The sequence below is a fragment of the Protopterus annectens genome, chromosome 5.part0, assembly GCF_019279795.1.
Source record: "Protopterus annectens isolate FY-2018-M chromosome 5.part0, PAN1.0, whole genome shotgun sequence".
NCBI classification, from domain to species: domain Eukaryota; kingdom Metazoa; phylum Chordata; order Ceratodontiformes; family Protopteridae; genus Protopterus; species Protopterus annectens.
The window spans coordinates 625068898-625092472 of NC_056735.1; the positions used below are offsets into that span (position 1 = coordinate 625068898).

General features: G+C 38.7%; 1 protein-coding gene across 3 annotated transcripts in view; it reads right to left on the reverse strand.

Moving 5' to 3' along the window:
• LOC122802711 (cohesin subunit SA-2-like) overlaps positions 1-23575 on the reverse strand; it is a 1740876-nt gene that overhangs the window by 343728 nt on the left and 1373573 nt on the right. For all 3 annotated transcript variants that reach the window (XM_044072465.1, XM_044072464.1, XM_044072463.1), the window contains one exon: positions 3353-3454. In XM_044072465.1, the coding sequence (XP_043928400.1) occupies positions 3353-3454 (102 nt within the window). The remainder of the gene's footprint in view (positions 1-3352; positions 3455-23575) is intronic.

Here is a 23575-nt window from a genome sequence, read left to right on the forward strand (position 1 = left end):
CTAGCGAAGCATGTTAGTAGTATGGGGAATGAACACCATTTTTGTTTTAAAGTCTTGTCCAGGTTATATGAGACTATTAGGGGAGGAGACATCAGAGCTAGAACTGAAGAGGTAGAGGCTAGATGGATAGTGTTATTGAGAGCGAATTTTGGTCATGGGCTTAATGAATTTGTTCCCATTAAACCAATATTGTCCAAGAGAGGTTTTAATAGGTAGTTTTAGCTGTTTTTATTTTTATATATTACAGTATACACTTGAATATATACTGTATTATGAGTTTTAATAAATTTTTTGTTAGATAGTAATTTGTATTAAACAAGAGTGTTATGTCTATAAACACATATAAGCTAAGGTTATGTGTTCTGTTTTGTTGGTATTTAAGGGTGTGTTTTTCATTGTATTGTATGCACCTGATGAAGCTATGTGTGAAAGCGCTTGTGCTTGAATAAAGGCAGTACTGTGGAGAGCTTTTATATACTTAGTTTTTTCTTTGACTCTGGAGCCATACCTCAGTAGCATATTTTGGACCTGTTTGTCATTTTCTTTCTTCTGCTGGGGTGTCTGCAGTTTCGTGGGTTTTGTTTTTGAATTTATATTAAATAGTTGCTTAATTGCATTCAAGGCTGTAGGTTTGGATTGGTCAATTGGTATATGAATGAACAGTAATGCATGTTTCATTGTTCTGAGGTAGACTGTGATTTACACAGACAAAAGCGCTTAACGTGCATTGTATTTTTTGTGTTGTCTGTGTCTCTGGATAATAAACTGGGTCGTACTTCTGCAGTGGTGCATTATGGTTTCTTGGATTTCTGTTACTATCTTTGCTACTTCTAGTAAAGTTGGTTTAGACTTTGATTTCCATTTTCTACTAATTGCTTTTTTTTTGGCAGCCATCGTAATTTGACTCAGCAAAGCCTTAATATGTTAGGCAATTCTCATTCTGTATCATAGCTCAAAAAAATCATTTCCACAGTTACATCAATTTGCTCACCCAGCATCTCCAACAGAGGAGTCTGCAGGGAATCTTTAAAGTCTGCCAACTCATTATACTCCCAGAAAATATGTTCTCACTTACCTCTTTCTTCCCCATCATACCTCCAACATTTGCTGTCTACCTGGGAAAAATTCTTTAGCGTCTACCTGGGGTATACATATACCTATGTAAACACTTCCAAGCAAAGATTGTAAATCTTCTAGAGTTTGTTGCATATTTGGGAGACATACACATATCCCCATTGTTTCTTTGTTTATTGCTTATCCAATCTCTCTTCTCAATCCTTTTTAACCTCCTCTGACTGATTCTTATAGTTATCATGCAATATTTTATATGTTCTAGTTATTCCTTTCTTACTGGCAATTTCTGTTCTAGATTCTAGTAAAAACTCTACCAGTGCTGGTCTTTTGTTTAGGACCCCACTATTTCTTTCTCTTTGCCTATACTCTGATATCAATCCTTGATAGGGAAGGCAATATTTAACCTGCAGTCCAAATAAGTTCTTGGCATCTTCCCATTCTATTACCTTTTCCTCTCTAGTTATTTGCTCTCAATACCTTGGTTCCTGTGCCAGTTTTCTCCAATAAATTCCAGCCTGCTCTTACTTATAGTCTATATCCCCAATTGCAGTCATACCCATTGGCCTAATCTCCTTTCTCCATTTCTGTGTTGGCTTAGTTATTAGAATATTTTCTGCTACTTTATGAATATAATATTTTGCATGATTATTGTCATTCTCCTTAAAGGTCTGCATCTAAAATCCCAGTCTCTCCTTGTTTCTTGAGCTTCCCCCCGTTTCATTATCATCTCTTTCCACTTTGAATTATAGTTTTCTGCTTGTGGTATGGATAGGAGCCTTAACTGTGTTGCTTTGACTCTTGCAGTCTTCCCCTCCCAGATAAAATCATTCAGCTCTTTATTAACTGCTATCCGCAATGTCTCCTCTGGTTGATAAAAATATGCTTGACCTGTGTACAAGGCTAAAAGGACTAAACATTTTAACTGCTTGTATCTTACTATCAATATCCATATAACAGAGCTTCCACTTTCTCATCTTTTGTTTAGTCTTTCTCCACATATCCTTAGCTGCCATACTGGAATAATATTTTATCCAAACTCCTACATACTTAATTTTATCATGTCCCCATAAGTAAGGATATTGCTGAACCAATTCATATGTGGGTACATAATTTACCACTATTGCCTTTGTTTTAGCTTCACTAATTTTGTATCCCAAAAAGATTTAAAACTGTCTCAATATGTCCAATAGCACTGCAATGTCCATTTCTGGTTTTGTCTGGTATAAAATAATGTCATCTGCAAACAGAGCCAGCTTTTCTTGACTACCATACCAATTATACTCTTGAATTTCAGAGTCCCTTATTTTCTTTTCCACTGGTTCTAAATAACCCCTGCCTGGTAACTCTGCTCAAACTGAGATTATCAGACAGGATCCCACCCACTGCAATTTTCATCTCCGATCCCTCATATAGCCTCCTAATCAACCTTATAATTTATTCAGGGAATGCAAATGCTTCCATTGCTCTGCTCATAAAGTCCCAGCTTACTCTGTCAAATGCTTTCCCTGCACCAAGTCCCACCAACAACAGTGGTATTTTCTAACATTCTGCTTCCCTCTGGATCATCGGTGTTCTGTCAATGTTATCAAATGCTTGCCTCCCCTCCACAAAACCACATTGATACATATCTATCAATTTTGCCATTCTTTTAACCATTATAGACAAACACTTTATAGTCCTGGTTTAGGTTTGAAATGGCCCTGGTATAAAGCTGGATCTGATAGGTCTTTGCCCTCTTTAGGTATTACAGCCATCACTGCTTTCTTCCAGGATGTTGGTGCTTCTCCTCCTCCTCCTCCTCTTAAACTATTGCTAAACAAAACCTTACAGATCTTTATCAGTTTTTCCCCTCCTATCTTCCAAACTTCTATAGGAATGCCATCTATTCTGGGGGTCCCTACGGTCAGTTTTGATTACCACTACCTGTTCCATTTTGGACCATGTCATTCTTGCACCTATCACTTGACAGGCACTCCACTTAATCTCCATCCTCTGCCTTGTGTGTGGTGAGCCCACATTATAATGTTTTTCAGGCCATGTTCAACTAAACTACATGGGTCAACCAATCATTAAGGACAGTCAGTCTACCAAATACAAATCAAAGACATTGCATATGTAGCAAACAACAGCAAACACTTCACCAGAAATGTATCCCATAGCATCAGGAAATGTCTTTTACTTTGCACAGAAAATGTTAAACTTCTACCAAAGCTAAATCCAGAGACTGCTATTTAATCAACTTTAAGACCACTGTGCAACATTGCATTTACAGTCCTACCTGTTGCAAGCAAATAATCAGTGTTCTGGCACTCTGGAGTTTGTCATTTTGTCTGGTCCTGCTCAGGGTTTCTTTGATTATATCACCAAACTCACCATAGTACTAAAAGTGAATATAAAAAAAAACTGTTAAGGATTTCCAAATACTCAATTCGAGTGTCATCATCAAACATACATATGTGGGCATACAAATTTAGACACAAATAAAACAACAGTATTTATGTAAAATATGTTCATCATACAGAAAAATGTTAAGCAAAAGGACATGCAAAGATTTCCAAGATGGCTGCAAACTGATCAACAGATTAATTTCAGCTCTCCCAGTGTGAAAAAAGAAACTGAGAAATAACAACTAGTAATTCTACCAACTTGAGCAAAGCTCAATTACTGGCTAGTAAATGCTTTGTCCAGATGGCAGAAAAAGAGGAAATTTAGAGAACCTGATTGAAAATCAACTAGAAACGGTAAAGAGAAAACAGTGACTAGGAAGAATCCTGCAGCTGTTCAGCAAAAAGTCCAAGCTTCAGCTTTGATGCAAGAGATGGCTTCCAGTAATTTACTGTAAAAAATAAATGAAATGTACTCAGAGGTGATTAAAATAAATAAAACATGGAAGCAGTACATTTATTTATTTATTTGACATTTGTTAACCGGGACCCGAGGAGAAAAGCTCCAGCAATACAAACATAAAAAAATAACATAGTAGGCAATATACAAAACCCAAGAAAAACAGTGCAGCAATACAACATAAACAAAAATTAACATATGCAGTAATCAGGTGAAACAAATAACTAATAAAAATAAAAAACTGAAGCAAATACAACTAGTACACATAAGTAGTACCAATAATGACATATCTTTCCCAAGCAGCATAATGTAGCATTGTCTAGTGAGCAGATTAGTCATTGAATTATTAGATGCGGACATGTAGTGAAAAGAAAAAGAAAGGAAAATGCATATAGGTTCATAGGTGTGTAGTAGACTAATGGCCCTGGAGCCTTTACAAACGTAGCCTATAGAAGCATCCTAGCACTGTGCCGCCTGACGCTAGTTCCCAGTGCCTCTATCAAGTAAAACAACTGGAGTGATCCCCCGGGTGAACTTTCTATTTCCCATCCACTCATCAAGATTTCTCTTAAAGAGGGCCAGTGCGGTGCTCTGCTTGACATGTATAGGAAGTTTATTCCAGAGCATGGGCAGTCTCTGGGTTATGAACCTGTCCCTCTAGCATGTTCTGTTGATTGTGGTAATGAGGTTGAGGTCTCTGGAGCATGTGGTGCGGAGGGATTGGGATTTCTTTAGATGTAGCATTTCTAACAGAGCTGGGTCAGACATGGCTTTGCAAGTCAAGCAGAGATCGCCTCTTAGTATATGATATCAGACAGAGAATAGCTGGGGTTTTTTGAGTATGCCCATGTAGGACATGTGTTTAAGGCCTAGGATCCTCTTCATGAGGTAGTTTTGTGGCCTTTCCAGCTGTTGCATGTGTCTAGTGAGGTACATGCCAAATGGGGCATTATACTCAATGACTGACCTAATGAGGGAAGAGTAGAGAGAGATGATGATCTCTTTCTTCCTGGATGCAAAACCCTTGGTATTGAGATGTGCCACATAGAAGGACATTCTGACCACAGTGGCAATGTGGTGGTCGAAGCAGAGGTTGCTGTCAACCTGTGTTCCCAGATATCTTATAACGCCTTCAGTGTTCAGTGGGCTCCCATCAATGTGGTAATTAGTGGTTACTGAGTTTTTCCCAAAGGGGATGATGACACATTTTTTGGCATTAAGCTTAAAGCCATGGGCAGGCTTTTGAGCTCAGAAAGTAATGCTGGACTTCAGTTTAAAGCAGCTGGAACTAGTGATGCTACAAATGTAAGGTGGTAGCCTACTCCACACAAGGGACACAGAGTGTTTATAGAGGAGTTTAACATAAGTCTTGTTGGGTTTATAGATGTCTAGAAGGTGCTGGTCAGAAGAACGAAGAGACTGGGTTGGGGTATAAGGGGATACTAAGGTAGACAGTGATGGGTAGGCTAGTAGTTTGTTGAGTAGGGAGTTTGTCAGCTGCAGCTGGGCAAGTAGTAAGAGCTGGGGGAATTCCAGCCATTAAAGCTGTTTCAGGGCAAGGCAATGATGGGATTTATAAGGTTGGTTACTGGTCAATCTAGCTATGTTAATGTAATCTTTTTCTTGTTTGGAGGGAAGGTTTGACTGGAAGTGAGTTAGGGTACAGGAGGCATAGAAGGGACATGCAAGGAGGTAGGCTTGGACAAGGATGGGTTTGGAGTTGGGAGCAAGAAATTTCTTATTCCTGTAGAGAAGACCCAGTTTCTGGTTAGTTTTTTTGATACAGTGTTGGATATAAATGTCAAATTTGAGTAGGTCATTGATTATTGTACCCAGTTAACTTAGTGTGATGCTTAGCTTTGATGAGGGTATTATCTAGCGAAGAAATAGTAAAGTAGATTTAAGGTGGTTCAGAGTTTTGGGGAGAAATAGTAGAGGCTTAGTTTTTATGGAATTGAGTATAAGTTGATGCTCTGTGAGTCATTTTTCCATGGATGAGAAGGAGTTTTGGGTGATAGAAAGAAGTTTAGAGATGTTATCGGCACAAGAGATAAGACTAGAGTCATCGGTGTTCTGGATGAGGATGGAGGTGTTGCAGGAAGAGTAAAGATGATTGGTGAAGATGTTAAATAGGAGGTGGCCAAGGACTGAGCCTTGAGGGACACCAGTTTGGATAGGTAGGAAAGGGGGGCAAGCAGACTGCCATCAGACAGACTGAAGCCTATTTGACAGATAGCTTGAAAACCACTAAATAGTAGAGGGGGAGAGATTAAGGTCAGTAAGCTTAGTAAGTAGCTTGGAATGGGAGACAGTATCAAAACTTTAGAGAGGTTGAGAAAGAGGCGAGGAGGTTTTTGTCCCTGGCTTCAGCAACAGTGTGAGTGAAGGACAGGAGGTGCTGTGGTGTGACCTAAAGCCATGTTGAGTGGGGTTCAGAAGATTTTCATTAAAAGGTGAGTTAAAAACTGACTGTGAATACATTTTTCGATGATTCTGGATAGAGGAGATAGGATGGCAATGGGTCTGGGCTCAGTGGAGTTACCTCCTTTGTGAAGTAGAATGGTGTAGAAAGATTTCCATATGTTGGGTACAGTAGATTCTTGGATAGATCTATTTACTAGGACAGAGACAGGATAGGCTATGGAATGAGCTGAGAGTTTAAGAAAGAGGGGAGGGAGGTTATTGGTAGAGGTAGAACAAGGTTTCAGTATTAGCAGAAGTGACTTGAAGTAGGCTGTGGAGATGAGGTTAAGAGAGAAAGGGGCTGTGTTGCATGTGTAGTGAGTGGTGTGAGGGTGGTTATGGCTTTGGGAGGGTTGGGTAAGTTTTTAAATAGATTTGATGAAGTCGGTATTTAGTAAGGTGGCAGTTTCTAAGGGAGAATTATTAGGGTAGGGGGGTTGGGGTGGTAGGTTCACTTGGACTTAAGATTTTATTGATGGTATGCCAGAATTGTTTGGGGTTAGACTTTTGGGAGTAATGGCGATTATAAAAGTAAGTTTTCTTGTCTTTGTTAATTACTGTTTTTGTTAGAGTTCATAGATCTTTATATTTTTGTAGGAAAATTGCCAATTGCGTTTTTAGCCATTTTTTCCAGTTCTTGTCTCTTTCTCTCATGAGAGAAAGGGTGTTTTTGGTGAGCCAAGGTGAGTAGTTGGCTTTGATTATCACATTTTTAGAGGAACTAAAGAGTCAAGTATATCAAGAAAAATGTGATTAAAGTGTAGAACAGCTTCATTAGGAGGGAGGTACTTAAGGAAGCCCCAGTTTATGGAAGTAAGCCTGTTATTGAAGATTTAAGGATTGAAAGAAGAAAGCTTGCGACACTCTCTAAAATGGTGGAATTTAGGTATTTGGGAAGAGTAACACTGGATTTGGATAGGGAGGTGGTCACTTAGGGAGTTGGGCAGGGCTCTGGGGTTATGACACCGGGTGAAGTCAGAGGTAAGAATCCAGTCTAAGGTGCTACCTTGGGTATTGTTGTTGAAGCGGGTAGGAGTTGTGATAAGTTGATGGAAGCCATGTAGGTTGATTGGAAGGGAGGGAGAGGTAGAGGATAGTTTTTGCCAGTCGATATTTATGTCACCTAGTAGTAAGGTCTCATAAGGGATATTAATAGAAATCCATGCTAGAATAGATTTGAGGATGGGAACATTGTTTCCTGGTGGGATATAGATACATGCAATGGCGAATTTCTTATGGGGGTTGAGGTGACAGTTTAGAAGTAGTAGTTCAGCTGGTTGAAAGTTAGGCAAAGATAACAGCAGAGGGGATAGGTTGAGGTGTTCAGAATACATAACTGACACCTTCGCCTTTTTTGGTGGTTTTGTCTTGGCCACACATATGTTGTAGTGGGGAGGGTAGTATTTCATTATTAGAAATATGTGGTTTTACCCAAGTTACAGATAGGGCCAGGATGTGTGGTGATTGGTGGGTGATCCAGGAGTGTAGTTCTGTAACTTTATTAGGTACACTTTGTATATTTATAGCAAAGATAGAGAGATGTTTATTGAGACAGGTGTTTGTTGTGGTTGGGCTAGATGGACCTGGGTTGGAGTGAATGCCACCAGATGATAGTGCATTGTTAGAAAAAGGTGTAGGTTTATTTGCAGAAAGGTAGAAGCCAGTGGGTTTGTGTTTAGACTTGAAAGATGTGGTAGAGACAGAGAAAATTTTTATTTTGATGAGTTGTGTGAAGGAAGAGTTAAAGAGAAAGGGGCAAATTAAGAAGGGCAGGGAGGGTTCCTTGTGGAGTATAGGAGAAGTGTAGGTTGGGTATGAATGTGAAATATTAAGGTGTTTATGATAGGAGGCAAGTGCATACAGCCACATATTTTACTTTGTATATTCTATATTAATATATTTTTATACTTTTCATATTTCCTTATTTTATATTTTATTTTTACATATACATTTTGTGATTGATGTATAGTTATATTTTATACTTTATGTGATGAAATGTTTAATTATATAGCTTTATGGCAGTCAAACGTAAGCCCAGTTATAAGATGTGATGTAATAGTTGTTCTTTTGTTAGTATAAATTCACTTTAAATTCATTCACTACCATTCAAGTGAAGTTGCATCTAGAGTATAATAGGATTTGTTAATTGACTGATTGCCTCAAGTGTTTCTGATGAAGGTGCTGAAAGTGTGTATATATATATATATATATATATATATATATATATATATATATATATATATATATATATATATGAAGCAGAATTAATTGTTTCTTGTAAGATCTGAAGAAGTGTGCCTTGTTAGCATGCAAAAGCACTCATCTCTTTGTTTGAAGAAGAATAAAATGGTTACTTTTTATTATATTTATTGTGGTGGTCCTATCCTGTTTGTTTTATACATTATTGCCGGTTTCCTGCTTTGGACCTTTGGGCTACAACAATACCTTTTTTCTACTATGGGAGGCAAGTACAGAGAGGTACATAAGCAGGATTGATGTCCGGGTGAGAGGGGGCATGGTTTGAAATGACATCAACTCAAATGACAAAAGGCTGGAAAAAATAGAAGAAGCTTTAACAAGCTATTCAGATGAACAGATAAAAATGAAAAAAAAATCAGAGCGTGAAATGACTAAAAGTCTAGCAGAGTTTGGAAATTCTCAAGAAGATCTGTTTCAAAAAATGGAAGTGTTAGAAGATAGAACATGCAAACAGAACTTGAGAGTTTCTGCTGTACCACACAAACCGGAAGGAACAGACTGTATTAATTATGAGCTACACGCTCTAGGGACCTAAACCTCGTTACCACAATAAACAGAACATGCTGGAGGGATAGATTCCTGTCCCAGAGACTTCCCGTACTCTGGAACAAACTACCTATCTATATCAAACAAAGCTCCTCATTAACACTGTTCAAGAAAAATCTTGATGATTGGATGGGAGATAGGAAATTCACCCCGGGGATCACTTCTGTGGCTCTGCTCGACAGTAGCACAGGAAGATAATTTTCTTGGGTGGTGAAAGCCAGGGTACCTTTGGCTAGGCTTATATAGGCCCTAGGGCCAAAAGCCTAGCACCTACCTATGAACCTATGAATTCTATAAAAGCACAAATAAGCAACTGGACTGGTATTCCAAAGCAGGATTTGCCAATTGAAAGGGCACATTGAGTGTATGATCTAAACCTGGCCATGAGAAAACAGCCAAGACCTGTATTAGTAAAGATGCAATCATACAAGCAGAAAGAGTTGATTCTGACAAAATTGTGGCAGAAGGGAACATATTAAAAATTAAAGACAGCAGAGTGTTTGTGTAAAATGATTACTCACTGTAAACTAGACAGAAGAAAACCAAAGGGAATGTTGAGAAGCAGGTGTGAAATTCAAGTTGTTATATCCAGCTATCTTTAGAGTATTTTCCTAGAGGATCAAAGATGTTTATTTAATGCAGAACAGGCTAAGCAGGAAATACAAAACTTTATCCAACACAAAAAGTAATTCACGAAACAGAAGAGTTCCTCATTGTTCTGATAATAAAGCTCATACAGAGACTTTGTCAGTCAAACCTTTTCCAGCGTTCCAAAGGAAAATGCTTGAGGCACAGAAAAAAAATCACAGGAATTGACCAGATAGAATCAGGAGTACCATAAACTTGAACTAGAGTCTGGTGTTGAGAGAAGGAGATGAACAGGAAGAAGACCAGCATTACTGAAATCAGTGAATAAATGTGAGATTATAATACATCAATCACATTTATAAAATATAGCTTTGTGAAGAAAACTTGGCTGAGAATGACTGGACTTTTGTTGACTTTGCTAAACTTGTGGATGAACTGGAAAGCATATACCCCACTTTATATCATTAATGTGTAGAACAACATTAAATGTATCAATAAGTAAAATAATTTTTGTTCTTAACAGTATTTGTATAAAACAATTTAAGATATAAACTTTGTATCATATAGTAAAGCAGTTACGTGTAGTATGTAGTCAGTGCTATTTTAAATCTGGGGATTGGGAGGAGCCTTTTCAGTGATTGCTGTATGTGATAAAAATATTAAAGTAAATAAGAACGTGTTTTAATTGTAAGAAATATAGGCTTTACAGTGTAACAAGTGAAGAAAGGCTGGACAAAAGCAAGTTTAAGTTAATCACAGGATCATAGGAGGTTACTAGGCTAATGACCTTACAGCACTTACAAGCCGAGCCAAGTTTTACCCTTATTTCCATGATCAGCACCTATCACCCTGTCCAAGAGGGACATAGGTGGAAAACCTGGGGTGGATTTACATTTACCTATCCAATCATCTAGATTGAGTTTGATGAGGGCCAATGAAGTGCTCTGCTTGACATGAAGTGGGGAGTTTGTTCCAAAGGTGTGGTAACCTCTGGGAGACAAATATGTCCCTCCAGCAGGTTCTATTAATGTCACATCCCAGGTTAAGGCCATTAGAGTTAGTAACCTGTTTACCATTTGACTTACGGATATGCAGCATTTCCAATAAAGCAGGGTCAAAGATCACCTTGTATGCAAGGCACAGATCACCTCTGAGTAGTCTGTATGAAACAGAATAAAGTGACAGTGATTTCAGATGATCCTCATAGGACAGATGCTGAAAACCTTGAATTTTCCTTGTGTGGAACCTTTGTGGTCTCTCCAATTGCTGCAGGTGCTTGGAAAGGTACATGCCAAGAAGGGCATTGTACTCAACTTTTAGGCTGATGAGGGAAGAGTACAGGGAGGCTGCAACTTCTTTTTTTCTCGAGGCAATGTCCTTACTTATGAGAAGAGCAATACAGAATGCCCTTCTTACCACTGTGGAGACATGTTGATCAAAGGTAAGGTTGCTGTCATCATGTGTGTCCAGGTCTTTCACCACTGAGTGTGTACTTACGGTGTTGTTACTGATGTGCTAGATAGCAGGAACATCGCTTTTACTGAAAGGAATGATAACACATTTTTTTTGCATTGAGTTTAAGGTTAATATGCTGTGATCATGGGCTGCTGGGGTGAGGTGTAAAATGCACGGATTATATTATGTGCACAGATGTGATGTTTTGCTTAGATTTGCAAAAGTAAATGTGAGTATTAATGCTCTTGCCTTAATTTATAAACAGATGTTTTTGTGAGCAGGTAGGCTTGAAGAAAAGGACTAAATGATGAAATCCAAGAGAAGTGCTAACTTTCTTGCATATCGATGATATTAGCTTGTTTTTTCCATTAGCAAATGATAACTAAGAGTCAAGAAGTGTGCAGCTGAAAGCAGTTGTATATTGTGTCTTGAATGAAACTGACAGATTCCTTCATGCATCTGCAGAGCTTTTAGCTGTTTCTTTCTTTCTAGTTGCAATGTTTTCATGAAGAACAGTTGTCTGCAGGTGCAAGCAATTCATCTTGAGAGTTCTGAGCATTCTTTGCTGAGAGAGATGCAAAATCTAAAGGTACAAGGGCAAACAGTTCAGTGAAAAATAAAGTCTGAATTACTCAAAGTAAATAAGAGATAGTAGCTTCCTTAGCAGCCTTAACATTTTCCTGAAGTTAATAGAAGCGTGTATAACTTAGTATTATCTAAAGACATGCAGGACATGTTTTTCTTAGGGCTAATAGTTAATGTTTTCTGAAAGCATGCAAGCTGTTTTGCACATCTGGGAAAGGAACAGACATAGGAAAAGAACAGACACCAATCAGGGTAAGTGGGAGCATGGGCTGTAACATGTGCTTTAGCATGGGAAACCTTAATTTTAGTTTATGTAATGCCTGTGGATTCAGCTGTCGATCTTGCTTCTGTCAGGAGGGTTAAACCTCATCTTTTGAAAATGTACATAGTTTTATGCGCTTGTTTTAAGTTAATAATTTATGCGTATGTGCTGTTTTTGAAGGTTTCCATTAAACAACTCTTGTAAAATGTGACACAAGTATAAATGGAGATGACAAAAAACGGCTGTATAAAGGATCAACCTGCCAAGCATTAGTGGATGCATGTAACAGAAAAGCTGGAAACAGACATTTAAAAATCTGTCACATACAACAGGTGGGAATAATAACTTACTATCACAACAGTTACACTATCATTATTTTGGAGCATGAATGACCTCACATGTATATACAAAAAGTAAGAGTCTTGAATTATATCAAGACATGTAGAATGTAAATAGCAATGCTACAGGAGACACATTTGGAAAGAAGTGAGCAGGACAATTTAAGAAAGGATTTCAGGATAGATATTCATCAGAAAATCAGGGATAAAGGAAAAGGAGAGTACTTATACTAGTTGCTAGAGAAGTTACAAAAGTGAGGAAAAAGATAATAATGGTAAACGTGTGGTACTAAGAAGCCTGTTAAAAAGAGAGGAATTTAAGGTATGGGTGGTGGAAATTATTTGAGAGTTAGTAGGGAAGACAGAAATTTCTTCAGTATAGCTAGTGAGTGGGATAAAATGAAAGCTGAGTTTAAAAATATGGTAGAAAGAAAACAAAAAGAGATATGGTTGAGAAATAAGATTTTTTGTTAGAAGGGCTGACAAAGGTTTAAGTTTTGCAGAATAAGAGGAATCTCACAGAGCAAGAAAAGGAGCAACAGCATGTACTAAAGAGAAAGTAAGGGATATAACCTATCTGGACAATATGCTTGAGTTTATAAAGATTGCTGTTAAGCAACTGTTTTTTTTTTTGATAATAACTTGAGAACACAAAAACTTTTAGCACACCAACTTAGGCAACAGAAAGGAGAAAGGGTTGTTCCCAAACCTAGGGAGCTTATAACAAGAAAAATAACCAGAGTTCTTGCAGAGGTATTAGAAATATTTCAGAAATTTTATGAAAATTTGTATAAAGCAGAAAAGTGGGGAAATCAAGAAAAAGCACAAATGGAAATATTTATGGAATACTTGAATTTCACAAGATTACAGGTAGATGAGGCTCAACAGCTAACAGTTAAGATAGGAGATTAGATAAAAATGGTGACTTATACTCAATCTGCATATTCCTATGGAAGTTTGGAAGCTAAGAAGTAGGAAAGTGATAAAGATCTGAGGTTTTGTTTCATAGTGTTTTTTTTTAAAAAAAGAGAAGCACCAATACCCTGGAAGAAAGCTGTGGGTGGCTGCAATAACTAAAGAGGGTAAAGACCCATCAGACCCAGCTTCATATAGGCCCATTTCAATATTAAATCATTATTATAAAGTGTTTATGCTATAATAACTAAAGGAATGGCAAAGATGTTGCCAAAATTGATAGATATGGACCTATGTGGTATCTGGATAAAACCATAAACAATAGGGGACAAAGGTCCAAAAATAGGGACAATTTTTAGATACTGCTCTTACAAACTTAGAATGTTGATAGAATAACAGGTTTTGCATTACCATGAATTTTATAAAGGACATGAAGTATAAAATTAAAATTTCTGTCATTATTTTCTGACTTCAGTCATCAACAATTTGCCAGTGATTCACCAGAAAACGAAAAATTTTAAAGAAATAAACCAAAAATCTGAGGCAAAAATCTGGACATTCTGTGAAAATCTAGACAGTTGAGAGGTACAATCAGAGTGCATGAAAATACTGCTTTTGTTGGTGGATCTTGATGCAGCAAAAGCAATCAACAGAATAAGCTAGGCTTTTACAAGTAGGGCAGTGGAATCATTTGCATTCCCTGACACAATAATAATGTTAACGTTGAGGATATATGATGGACAGGAGGTAAAAATTAAAGTGGAAGGGCTCCTCTCTAATAAGTTGTATCTAAATAGAGTAACCAGGCAGGGATGTCTTATTTCCCCTTTCTTATTTGTATTATATTTAGAACCACTGGCAAAAAATAAGGGACTCAAATATAATTGGTATTGTAATCAAGAACATTTGGTTTTATTTGCAGACAATATTATTATTATAAATTAGAAAAGGACATCTCATTGTTGTGGAACATTTTGAGACAGTTTCAAGTCTTTACAGGATATAAAATTAATGAAGATAAAACAAAGGCTACAACCATAAATTATGTACCCACAAATTAATTGGTTCAACAAATACTCATATTTATGGAGTTCATGATAAGATGAAGTATTTAGGAGTACATTTTAAAAAGGGTTTTGTTGCAGAAGCTAAGGATATGCTGGTAGAGATTAAACAAAACATAACACAAAAAACGGGAAACTTGAAACTCTTGGTAATGGACAAGGACAGTAAGTTACAAGCAGTGAACATTTTTTAGTCCTTTTAGTTTTATATACAGGTTAGGCAAATTTTTATCAACCAGAGTGGAAGCTGTGGACAATAATTAGTAAAGAGTTGAAGGAGTTTATCTGGGAGGGGAATAAGGAAATAGTTAAGTGGTATAAGCTAATATTTTCAATAGTCAAACTTGACTTGAAGGGATTTTTTAAAGCTACACTGTTAAGGCTCATATACATAACACAAGCAGGAGGTTATAATTCAAAGTGGAAAGGGATGATGATAAGCAGGGAGGACTCAAGAAATAAGGAGAAATTGGGATTTTAGATGCAGATCCTTAAGAAGAATAAAGACATTTATTTACAGAGTAGCAGAAAGCATTTTAAGACCTAAGCCAACACGATAATGTAGAAAGATTTTGCCAGTAGGGAGGATTACAAGTAGAGGTACAGAGACTAGGCAAAACTGGGCTGGAGTTTACTGGAGAAAACTGGCAAAGAAACCAAGTTATTGAGAGCAAATAATTAAAGAGGGAAATGTAATAAAACTGGATGAGGTCAAGAGATTATTTGGACTGCAGGCTAGAGAATGTTTTCCCTATCAGTGATTGATATCAAGGTATAGGCAAAGAAAAAGGGATGGGAAAATCCTAAATGGAAGACCTGCTGTGGTAGAGTTTTCAGATGAATCTACAGTATAACAGAAGCTGCTGTTGAAAGGGATAATTACTAAGGCATATAAAATATTGCACAATAACTATAAGAATTAATCAGAGGAGGTTAGAAAAGATTGGGATAAAAGACCGGATAAGCAATTTACAAGGGGACAGTGGGGGGGGGGGGCACATATGTACGGCTCTCAAGAATGTAAGAAAGTCTAGAATGTTTAGCATTTTTCTTGGAAATACTTGCATATGTATTTTTATACCCCGTACAGACTTCAAATAAGTTTTCCTCAGGTGGATGGCAAATGTTGGAGGTGTGATGGGGAAGCAAAAGGAGCTGGGAACGTATGTTTTGGGAGTGTAATAAGTTGGCAGATTTTAAAAATTCCTACAGAGTATGTTGTCAGGAATATTGGGTAAGCATATGGGTGTGACTAAGGAAATGATTACTTTGAGCTGGAACTCACAGTTGAATTGCCTAGACATAGTAAGGCCTAGTTAAGTTTAATTCTGGTGGCTGCCAAAAAAGCAATTAAAAGAAAATGAAAATCACAGTATAAATCAACTCTATCTGAAGTACTGAATATTGGAACAGAGATAAAAAATTGAAGTGGGGTCTTTAGAAAAGGGAATGAGCAAATTACATAGAATTAAATGGAAATTGCGGGAACAAAGCATGCAAAATAATGTTCAGGATGAGGAGTGACATTTAATGGTAGGGAGGAATTGAACAATTTAGATAATGGACTGATGACAGTTATAAAAAGAACATGTGATATATAGTTGTAAGCAACTGGAAACCTGTTAATATGGTTTGTTTTCTTTTAAATTAATGTATGTCTTCTCATGTCTTAAGTGATAATTTAATAAAGGTGTTAAAAAAAGTCATGCAAGTTAGTTCCATTGTTGAAAGCCTAGTTTCTCTAAGAAGATAGTTATGTAGACTTAACAAATAACTAGCTCTGTCTTTGACCTTTTCAGGAAGAAATCTTGAAAATGAGCTAGTATTTGGGGGCATCTTAGAACACTGCTGTTGTAGTTAGCTCATTAGAGAATGTGCTGTTCAGGCACTTAATCACTGCAGCCTTTGCTATAAGTTGTTCTACAACTGGCTATTTTTTTCTTCCTTGCCTTACATTGGTCTGCTGTGTGCAGGGCCAGTGTTAGCATTTTAGGGGCCCCCAGCAGATGTCAAGTTGGGGGCCCCTAGGCACTTCCAGTCTACATATCACCCTATCGCTGATGCCCTTCCTAAGCAATCTTTTAGTTCATGCTGCAAACTGACTGACCAGTAGCTACAGTGCTCTTAATTACAACAGGCCTGTGTACCACACTGTATTGGCCCATCTCACAAAGGGACATTTACAGTTACTGGAATTTAGTTGCATCAATGATACATTGCAGGAACTCTATGTACAGGTCTGGACTTAGGTGAAATGGCGTCCTAGGCCTACTGTTTCAGCCACCCAACACACACACACTATACCCTCCAATCTTCCCCCGATCGCCCTTCCCCCCATCTTGGGCTTCCCATGCTATACACATTACTTTTTTCTTCCTTTTCTCAAATTTTGCTTTACTCTTCAGCTTTATCAAGAAGCCATATCTTCCTATATGCTTTGTAGTGTGTTTTAATTTTTTTTCTTTTTACACAACCTTTTCGTCCAATGATGGCTCAAACAGAAATTTTGATTAAGGAAAGAAATTGCGTTGTTGTTCAGCTTTAATTGTCCTTGCATCCTTTCAACACAGCTTTCCTGACCAAGTAAGCACAGTAATAACCATTTAGGAAATAACTCGGTTAAGCCAGAGCCACCAGAAGCACTGGGTTATGCATGTTCTGAAATACATTTAGAGCATTTTCCCAACTGTTTAATCCAGGTTGTACCAAAGACTTAATGTTCAAAGATGACAAAACAGTAACTCACAATAAACTAACAAGTCAACTGTTGTCTGGATGTACAGGTCCTATGCTGGAATTGCCGTCCTCCGTAACCCCCCAAAAAAGACTGCCTATGCATCCTTCTGGTCTTAGACTGGGATGAAAGCAAAGGTTCAAATTTCTACAGTTATGTATTTCAAGTGAATGCTGACATACATATACATAGCTTGGCTTCTCATGCCTCAACCCAAACTGTCAAAGGCAGCTACCTGCATACATGCTTGAAGTGTGACTGTGAGGAAAGTAAAAAAAAAATAACTTTGTTGCTCCTAGACAGTATACGCCCCCTGCCCAAACTATAGTAACCTTCTTTGTACACCTCTGAGGTCTGTCAGAAAAGTAAAAGAAAGGAATGAACACACTATCCTCAGCCCAAACACAAGCTATAATAACCTCATGTGCACACCTCTAAGATTAAAGTGCAATTAAAGAAGTAATAACCACACAATCCATCCCCCCGCCTACACACACACACACACACACACACACACACACACACACACACACACACACACACACACACACACACACACACACACACACACACACAAGCATAAGCCATAGCAATACCAGTTTTGTTCTTATTTCAACAAACAGCAACACACTGTGCAACACTGGTATTGTTACACCAGATCAGTGACTGCTGTTTAGCAGTTGTCAAACAGCAGCACGGGTAAGTCACTTTTATTTACCTTCCCTGATTTTTCTCATAGTTTTGCTCTATCCTTTGTAAAAAGACAATTTTCTTGTAAATCATTCAGGATTATAGTCAATCAATAAATCCAGACATCAGAGTTTTATACTTATTTGTCCATAAAATGAAAGCTGATGAAAAAGGTGTTATATTATCAACTTTTTAATTGAATTAATGTAATATTTGGAACATGTTCATGATTTTATCAACTTTTTAATTGAATTAATGTAATATTTGGAACATGTTCATGATTTTGAGCCTTTATGATTTTGAACCTTTATTCAGCTATTATAGGTATGGTCATGGTAGTGTAGCGGTTAGCGTTGTCGCCTCACAGCAAGAGGTTTTCCCATTCGATTCTCGGCTGGAGCATCTTCTGTGTGGAGTCTGCATGTCCTCCCTGCGGTCGAGTGATGCTAAAGACATGCAGGTAGGTGTGAGCATGAATGGGCGTGCCTTCTTTGAAGGTTGGGCGTCGGGCTGGCAACTCGGCACCGTAAAAATCCACTGCCAATCATGAGTGAACCGGAGTTCCGCTGTGGCGACCCCTAAACTGGGAAAAGCCGAAAGACTATTCAGCTATTATAGGTATTGCAATGAATTCTTCTGCAAAGAAGTTGAAAGTTGCAGTAGCTGGTGTTCTGCCAGCATTTATAAAACTTCCTGAAAAACAAAACCATCCCTGAAGATCAGAAGCATCAGCTTTTCATAAAATCCAAGGTTTGCACTGAGAACAGTCACTCTAGGCTGCTGATCTCTCTAGTGCTTACCTTGCTTATGTTCATTATCAGATTTATCCTAACGGGGTCATACCACAGACCAGTTCAGGTTAAACAGCATAATCAGGAAATTACTACATTTTTTATCCTCATTTTCCCCAACCAGCAGCAGCTGTTGTGGGGCCCCACACCGTCAAGGATGACTAAGGGGGCCCCCTTGCAGTCATGGGTATTGCAAGTACCTAAAGTTGGCTATGTTGTTAATTTTAGTGGACTAAATGTTCACTAGCAGAGTTTAACTAAGCCAACGGTACTATATCAGTGGTAAAATATTTAATGGAATTGTGAAGCCTGTTGCTTGATAAAACACTATAACTATAACAAGATATATCTTTGAATTTTAAAGGAGATATAAATATGACTTATTACCCATCTGGTTTATTAAGTATACAAGACTGTTGTAATAACTTTTGTTGGTTTGACAGACCTGTTGCAAAATATCAGGGTAAGGCAACCTGCTGTGATTGGGGGCCCCCCCAAGAACAGGGGGCCCCCAGCGACTGCAGGGTTTGCTGGTGCCTAAAGCCAGCTATTGCTGTGTGTACATTTGCTCTCCTTCAGACTATGTGCTGAGGTGGATCATGGTACACTCTATAGACAGGTCATGAGAACTAAACATAAAGATAAAATAAATAAAATATTGTTAAACTTGAGCATCTTTGTCTTTCAAAAGGCCATCAAGGAAAAGTGTACACAAGTCAGCACTGTTAATTAAGCCTAGTTTCACTCAGCAGATAGTTATGCAAACTTAACAAATAACTTGCTCTGTCTTTGACCTTTTCAGGAAGAAATCTTGAAAATTATCTAATATTTGGGGGCATTTTAGAACACTGCTGTAGTAGTTTTCTCATTACAGAAGGTGCTGTTCAGGCACTTAATCACTGCTGGTTTTGCTATAAGTTGTTCTACAATTGGCTATTTTTTTCTTGCTTGCCTTACATCGGTCTGCTGTGTGTACCTTTGCTCTCCTTCACACTATGTGCTGAGGTGGATCATAGTATACTCCATAGACAGGTCATGAGAACTAAAATAAAATATTGTTTAACTAGAGTATCTTTGTCTTTCAACAAGGCCATCAAGGAAAAGTGTAAACAAGTCAGCACTGTTAATGTAAGCCTAGTTTCACTCAACAGATAGTTATGCAGACTTGAACAAATAACTTAGCCTGTCTTTTAACTTTTCAGAAAGTAAAACTTAAAGAAAGGTCTATTGTTTGAGGGCCATAGGTGACTCCACAGTAAAGCATGCGGTTACTCCTCTACAGACTTAAGAGTCACTACCACCCCCAACCAGCAACAGTTCATATAATCTTAACTTGGTGCTGCATGGTTGCCCAACCAGTGACTTTATGCTGCTATGGGGCAAAGTTCTGTGTCTAGTTGCAACTTTCATCACTCAACTAAACTAAAAACAGTTTGCTGTGCCAAGTATCTCCTGGTTCCCTCATGTCAGCATTGACACCAGTCACACAACTGACCAGGTAGTACAAAGTAAGGCCTTGTCGATATGAGAAAATGGAGAAAAACTTACTTGTGCCCATTACTTCTGCACTCTGCAAAACTGTCTTTAGGTAATAAGTTAACCCAATGCAATTAAAATTAATCAGCCTATAAAACCTGCATTTGCGAGGTTTTTGCGCTTGTATACAGCTCAGCAAGCTCCTGCCTGGTGCCCTGCAGAGTTCTATAGCAGCAGAGAGACAAAAGAGAGACTTTGGAGTGATTAAGTATCATTTTTCTGCATTTTCTTGCTGCCTTCAGCTAATTCTGCCTAAAACGCCGATTTTTTTACAGTTTCTGTGATTTAAAATGCTAATTTCAGCTACATATTGTACTTATTATACTGCCTGCACTTTAACAAAGTCATTTTTGTGTTTAAAGTACCTGTTTAACTGTTGTAGGCTACACACTCAAGTGTGATAGCCATTTCTTTGCATTTAAAGTGTTTTTTTGATTGTATCTGCTTTATTTTCTGAAAAAAATAAAATAAAATACTTGTTTTCCCACCTTTCAAAGCTAGTATAGTCCAGTTTTCAGGTTAGTGTTGAATTCAGGGCTGTGTTACAAGTTTCTGTGTTTGCCCATATCTTACTTGGATAGAAGGAAGTTTCTCTGTTCACCTGTGAGAGAGGGGAGCTTTGTGCAGCCTATCTGTCCCTGGAGGAGTGGTTTCTGCCCAGAAATTAGTAGTTTATTGGCCATGGGCTAATTTCTATCTCTTTCATTTTTGCTATAAAACCCGCTTTTCGCAGTTTTGCACACCAGTTAGCTAGGGTATAAGTATTCCCGGCTCCACAAAGTCTACTCTTCAATTTTTCCCTTGGAATTAGACAAACTTTCAACTTAAGTACTCAAACCATTCACTTCTCAGCCCGGCACTTGCTCAAAACTCATACCAAACACTAATAAACCTTAGCACTAGACCCCCCCATACTGTAGAAAAGGACAAGGCTCTCAATTCGACCTTACCAACCAGTCAGTAAAAGAGTTCACTGTACCTAACTAGGCATGCCCAAAGGGCAGTTTCAGGTGTACTCTCTGGTCCAACTGGTGAATCTGGGCATTTTGAGGCAGTGTTACAACTGCCTCATGTACACAGACAACCCTCTCCTCCTACCACCAAACACTAATACATGCAAGAGATGCAATTATACAGAGAAGCTGGAGGCTAAGCTCTCTCAACCCAAGACTGGACCAGACAGTCAAGAGGAGAAGGGAAATACTTGCATCACACCACCAGTCTCACATAGACCCATTAAACCAGCACCAGCAAAAAACACACATAAATACACGAAAACATACTTGGAGGCTCTAAATAACAATCTGCAAAAGCAACAGAGACCTCCAAAGCAGACACCCAAGCAACCTCCACCCCCCAACACAAACCATGAAACACATACTTCATAAAATCAATGCGCCATGCAATCACAGCTCTTAAGGCAAAATAACATACCCAACACACTAGTAATAGGTGACTCTATAATCAGACACACTGACGTCCCACTCAATAGGCTGAACAAGGAGAAGGTTACTGTTAACTGCCTGTCGGGTGCCAGGATCCACCACATAACACAAGCCACTCAGGTCACTCCAGAACAAGTACAAATACGACTCTGGCATTGTCCATGTTGGTGTGAATGACCTGAGCCGTACCTCCCTGAACTACATGAAAAGAGACATGGAAGAGCTCTCTGATCACATAGACCAGGCTGGTATGACCCTAACCTTGAGTAGCATCCTGCCCTCACCAAGAATGATATCACGGCATAAAGAAAAAATTATCAAGTTCAACAATTGGCTAAATTTCTGGTGTCATTCAAAGGGGATCCAGTGTCTGTCAGCCTGGGTTGACATGCTCGACAAGCCACGCTGCTTCGCTAGAGATGGCTTGCACCTGTCACCCTTAGGCTTTCGAATACTGGCCAAGGCTCTTCCCGCCCCCATAGTGCCTTTTTTAGGCAAGGCTCAAAAGACAAACCCACCACCATAAATAGCACAAGTAACAAAAAAACTGAGGGTAATGCTGCTCAATGCCAGAAGTCTAAACCTCAAAATGCACACACTCGAGGCACTCCTCAGTATGGAGAAAATCAATATATGTGCAGTAACAGAAACTTAGTCTAAGGCTCCAGAGAGCACCCCAGCAATACCAGGCTACAACTCACACCATACATTTCTGCCACAAAACCTGGACGGAAATACAAAAGGCAGGGGCGTATCCATATTCATCAAGGATAACCACACCTCCAGGTTAGTGGCACAGCACAATGCTTCAGAGAACATCTAGTTGCAAATAACAATGAGCAAAACTGCAATTCAAATTGTAGCTTGCTACAGATCACTCACCATGTCCCAGGACCTCCATTCTGCATTTCTGGAAACACTGCGAAACATAAAGGTCCTACCAAACACCCTGATATTGGGTGATTTCAGTTACCCAAACATTAACTGGGAGAACTACTCAAGTATTAACTCCCTTTCCCAACATTTCCTAGAATTTATAAACTCAAACACCCTGGATCCACTGGTCAACGCCCCCACCAGAGGTGACAACATATTGGACCTGGTCATCACCAAAATGGGCGACCGGTGCTCCACACAGGAGGTGAACCCCTTTGCTGGTTAGATCTGACAATAAACTAATCACTCTGGATATCCACATTCCGCCCCCACCCCCGATCAAAGAAACCACCGTGAAAAACTTTTCAAAAGCAAACTTCACGTTACTTAAGACCGAGAGGGAAAGTTTCAAAGCCCCCATGCTAAAGGATAATGCTGCCAAAGCTGCAAAATCCTTTACTAATGCACTCTATGGGCACCTACAAGAATGCATGGATCATGCTATCCCAAACAAAACCAAGACTCACTCCTCCAAGGAAAAGGAAACCAGTCTGGTGGACCCCTGCCATAAACAAGCTATACAATAGATGGAGGAAACTAGTACAGAAAAGAGTAAAATCCTAAGAAGGTAAGACAACCCTGATCAGTATCAGCAAGAAACTATGATCCCTCATAAAATCATACAAGGCTAGCTTCGAAAGTAAAATTGCCAAGGACTCCAAAGATAACTACAAGGCATTCTTTAGCTATGTCAAGAATCTAAGTGGCAATTCTCAGATCTGCTTGGAGTTAGTGCAGAATGGCACAAAATACACTGAACCGACCAATATCACCAACATCCTGGCAGACAGGTTCAGTGCAAACTTCACCCCTCTCTCACCCCCAAAAGGGCCCATAACTATACCAGAAGAATGTAGTGATCCTGAAATCACAGACACTCAGGTTAAAACAGCTCTCTTCAAAGCCAAAAACACAGCATCAATGGGACCAGATGGTGTCCCACACTGCGTCCTACACGAGCTCAAAGATGAAATAACCCCTCACCTAAACACTGTTCAAACTCAGCCTCTCCACTGGCTACGTGCCCATAGAGTGGCACACAGCAATAGT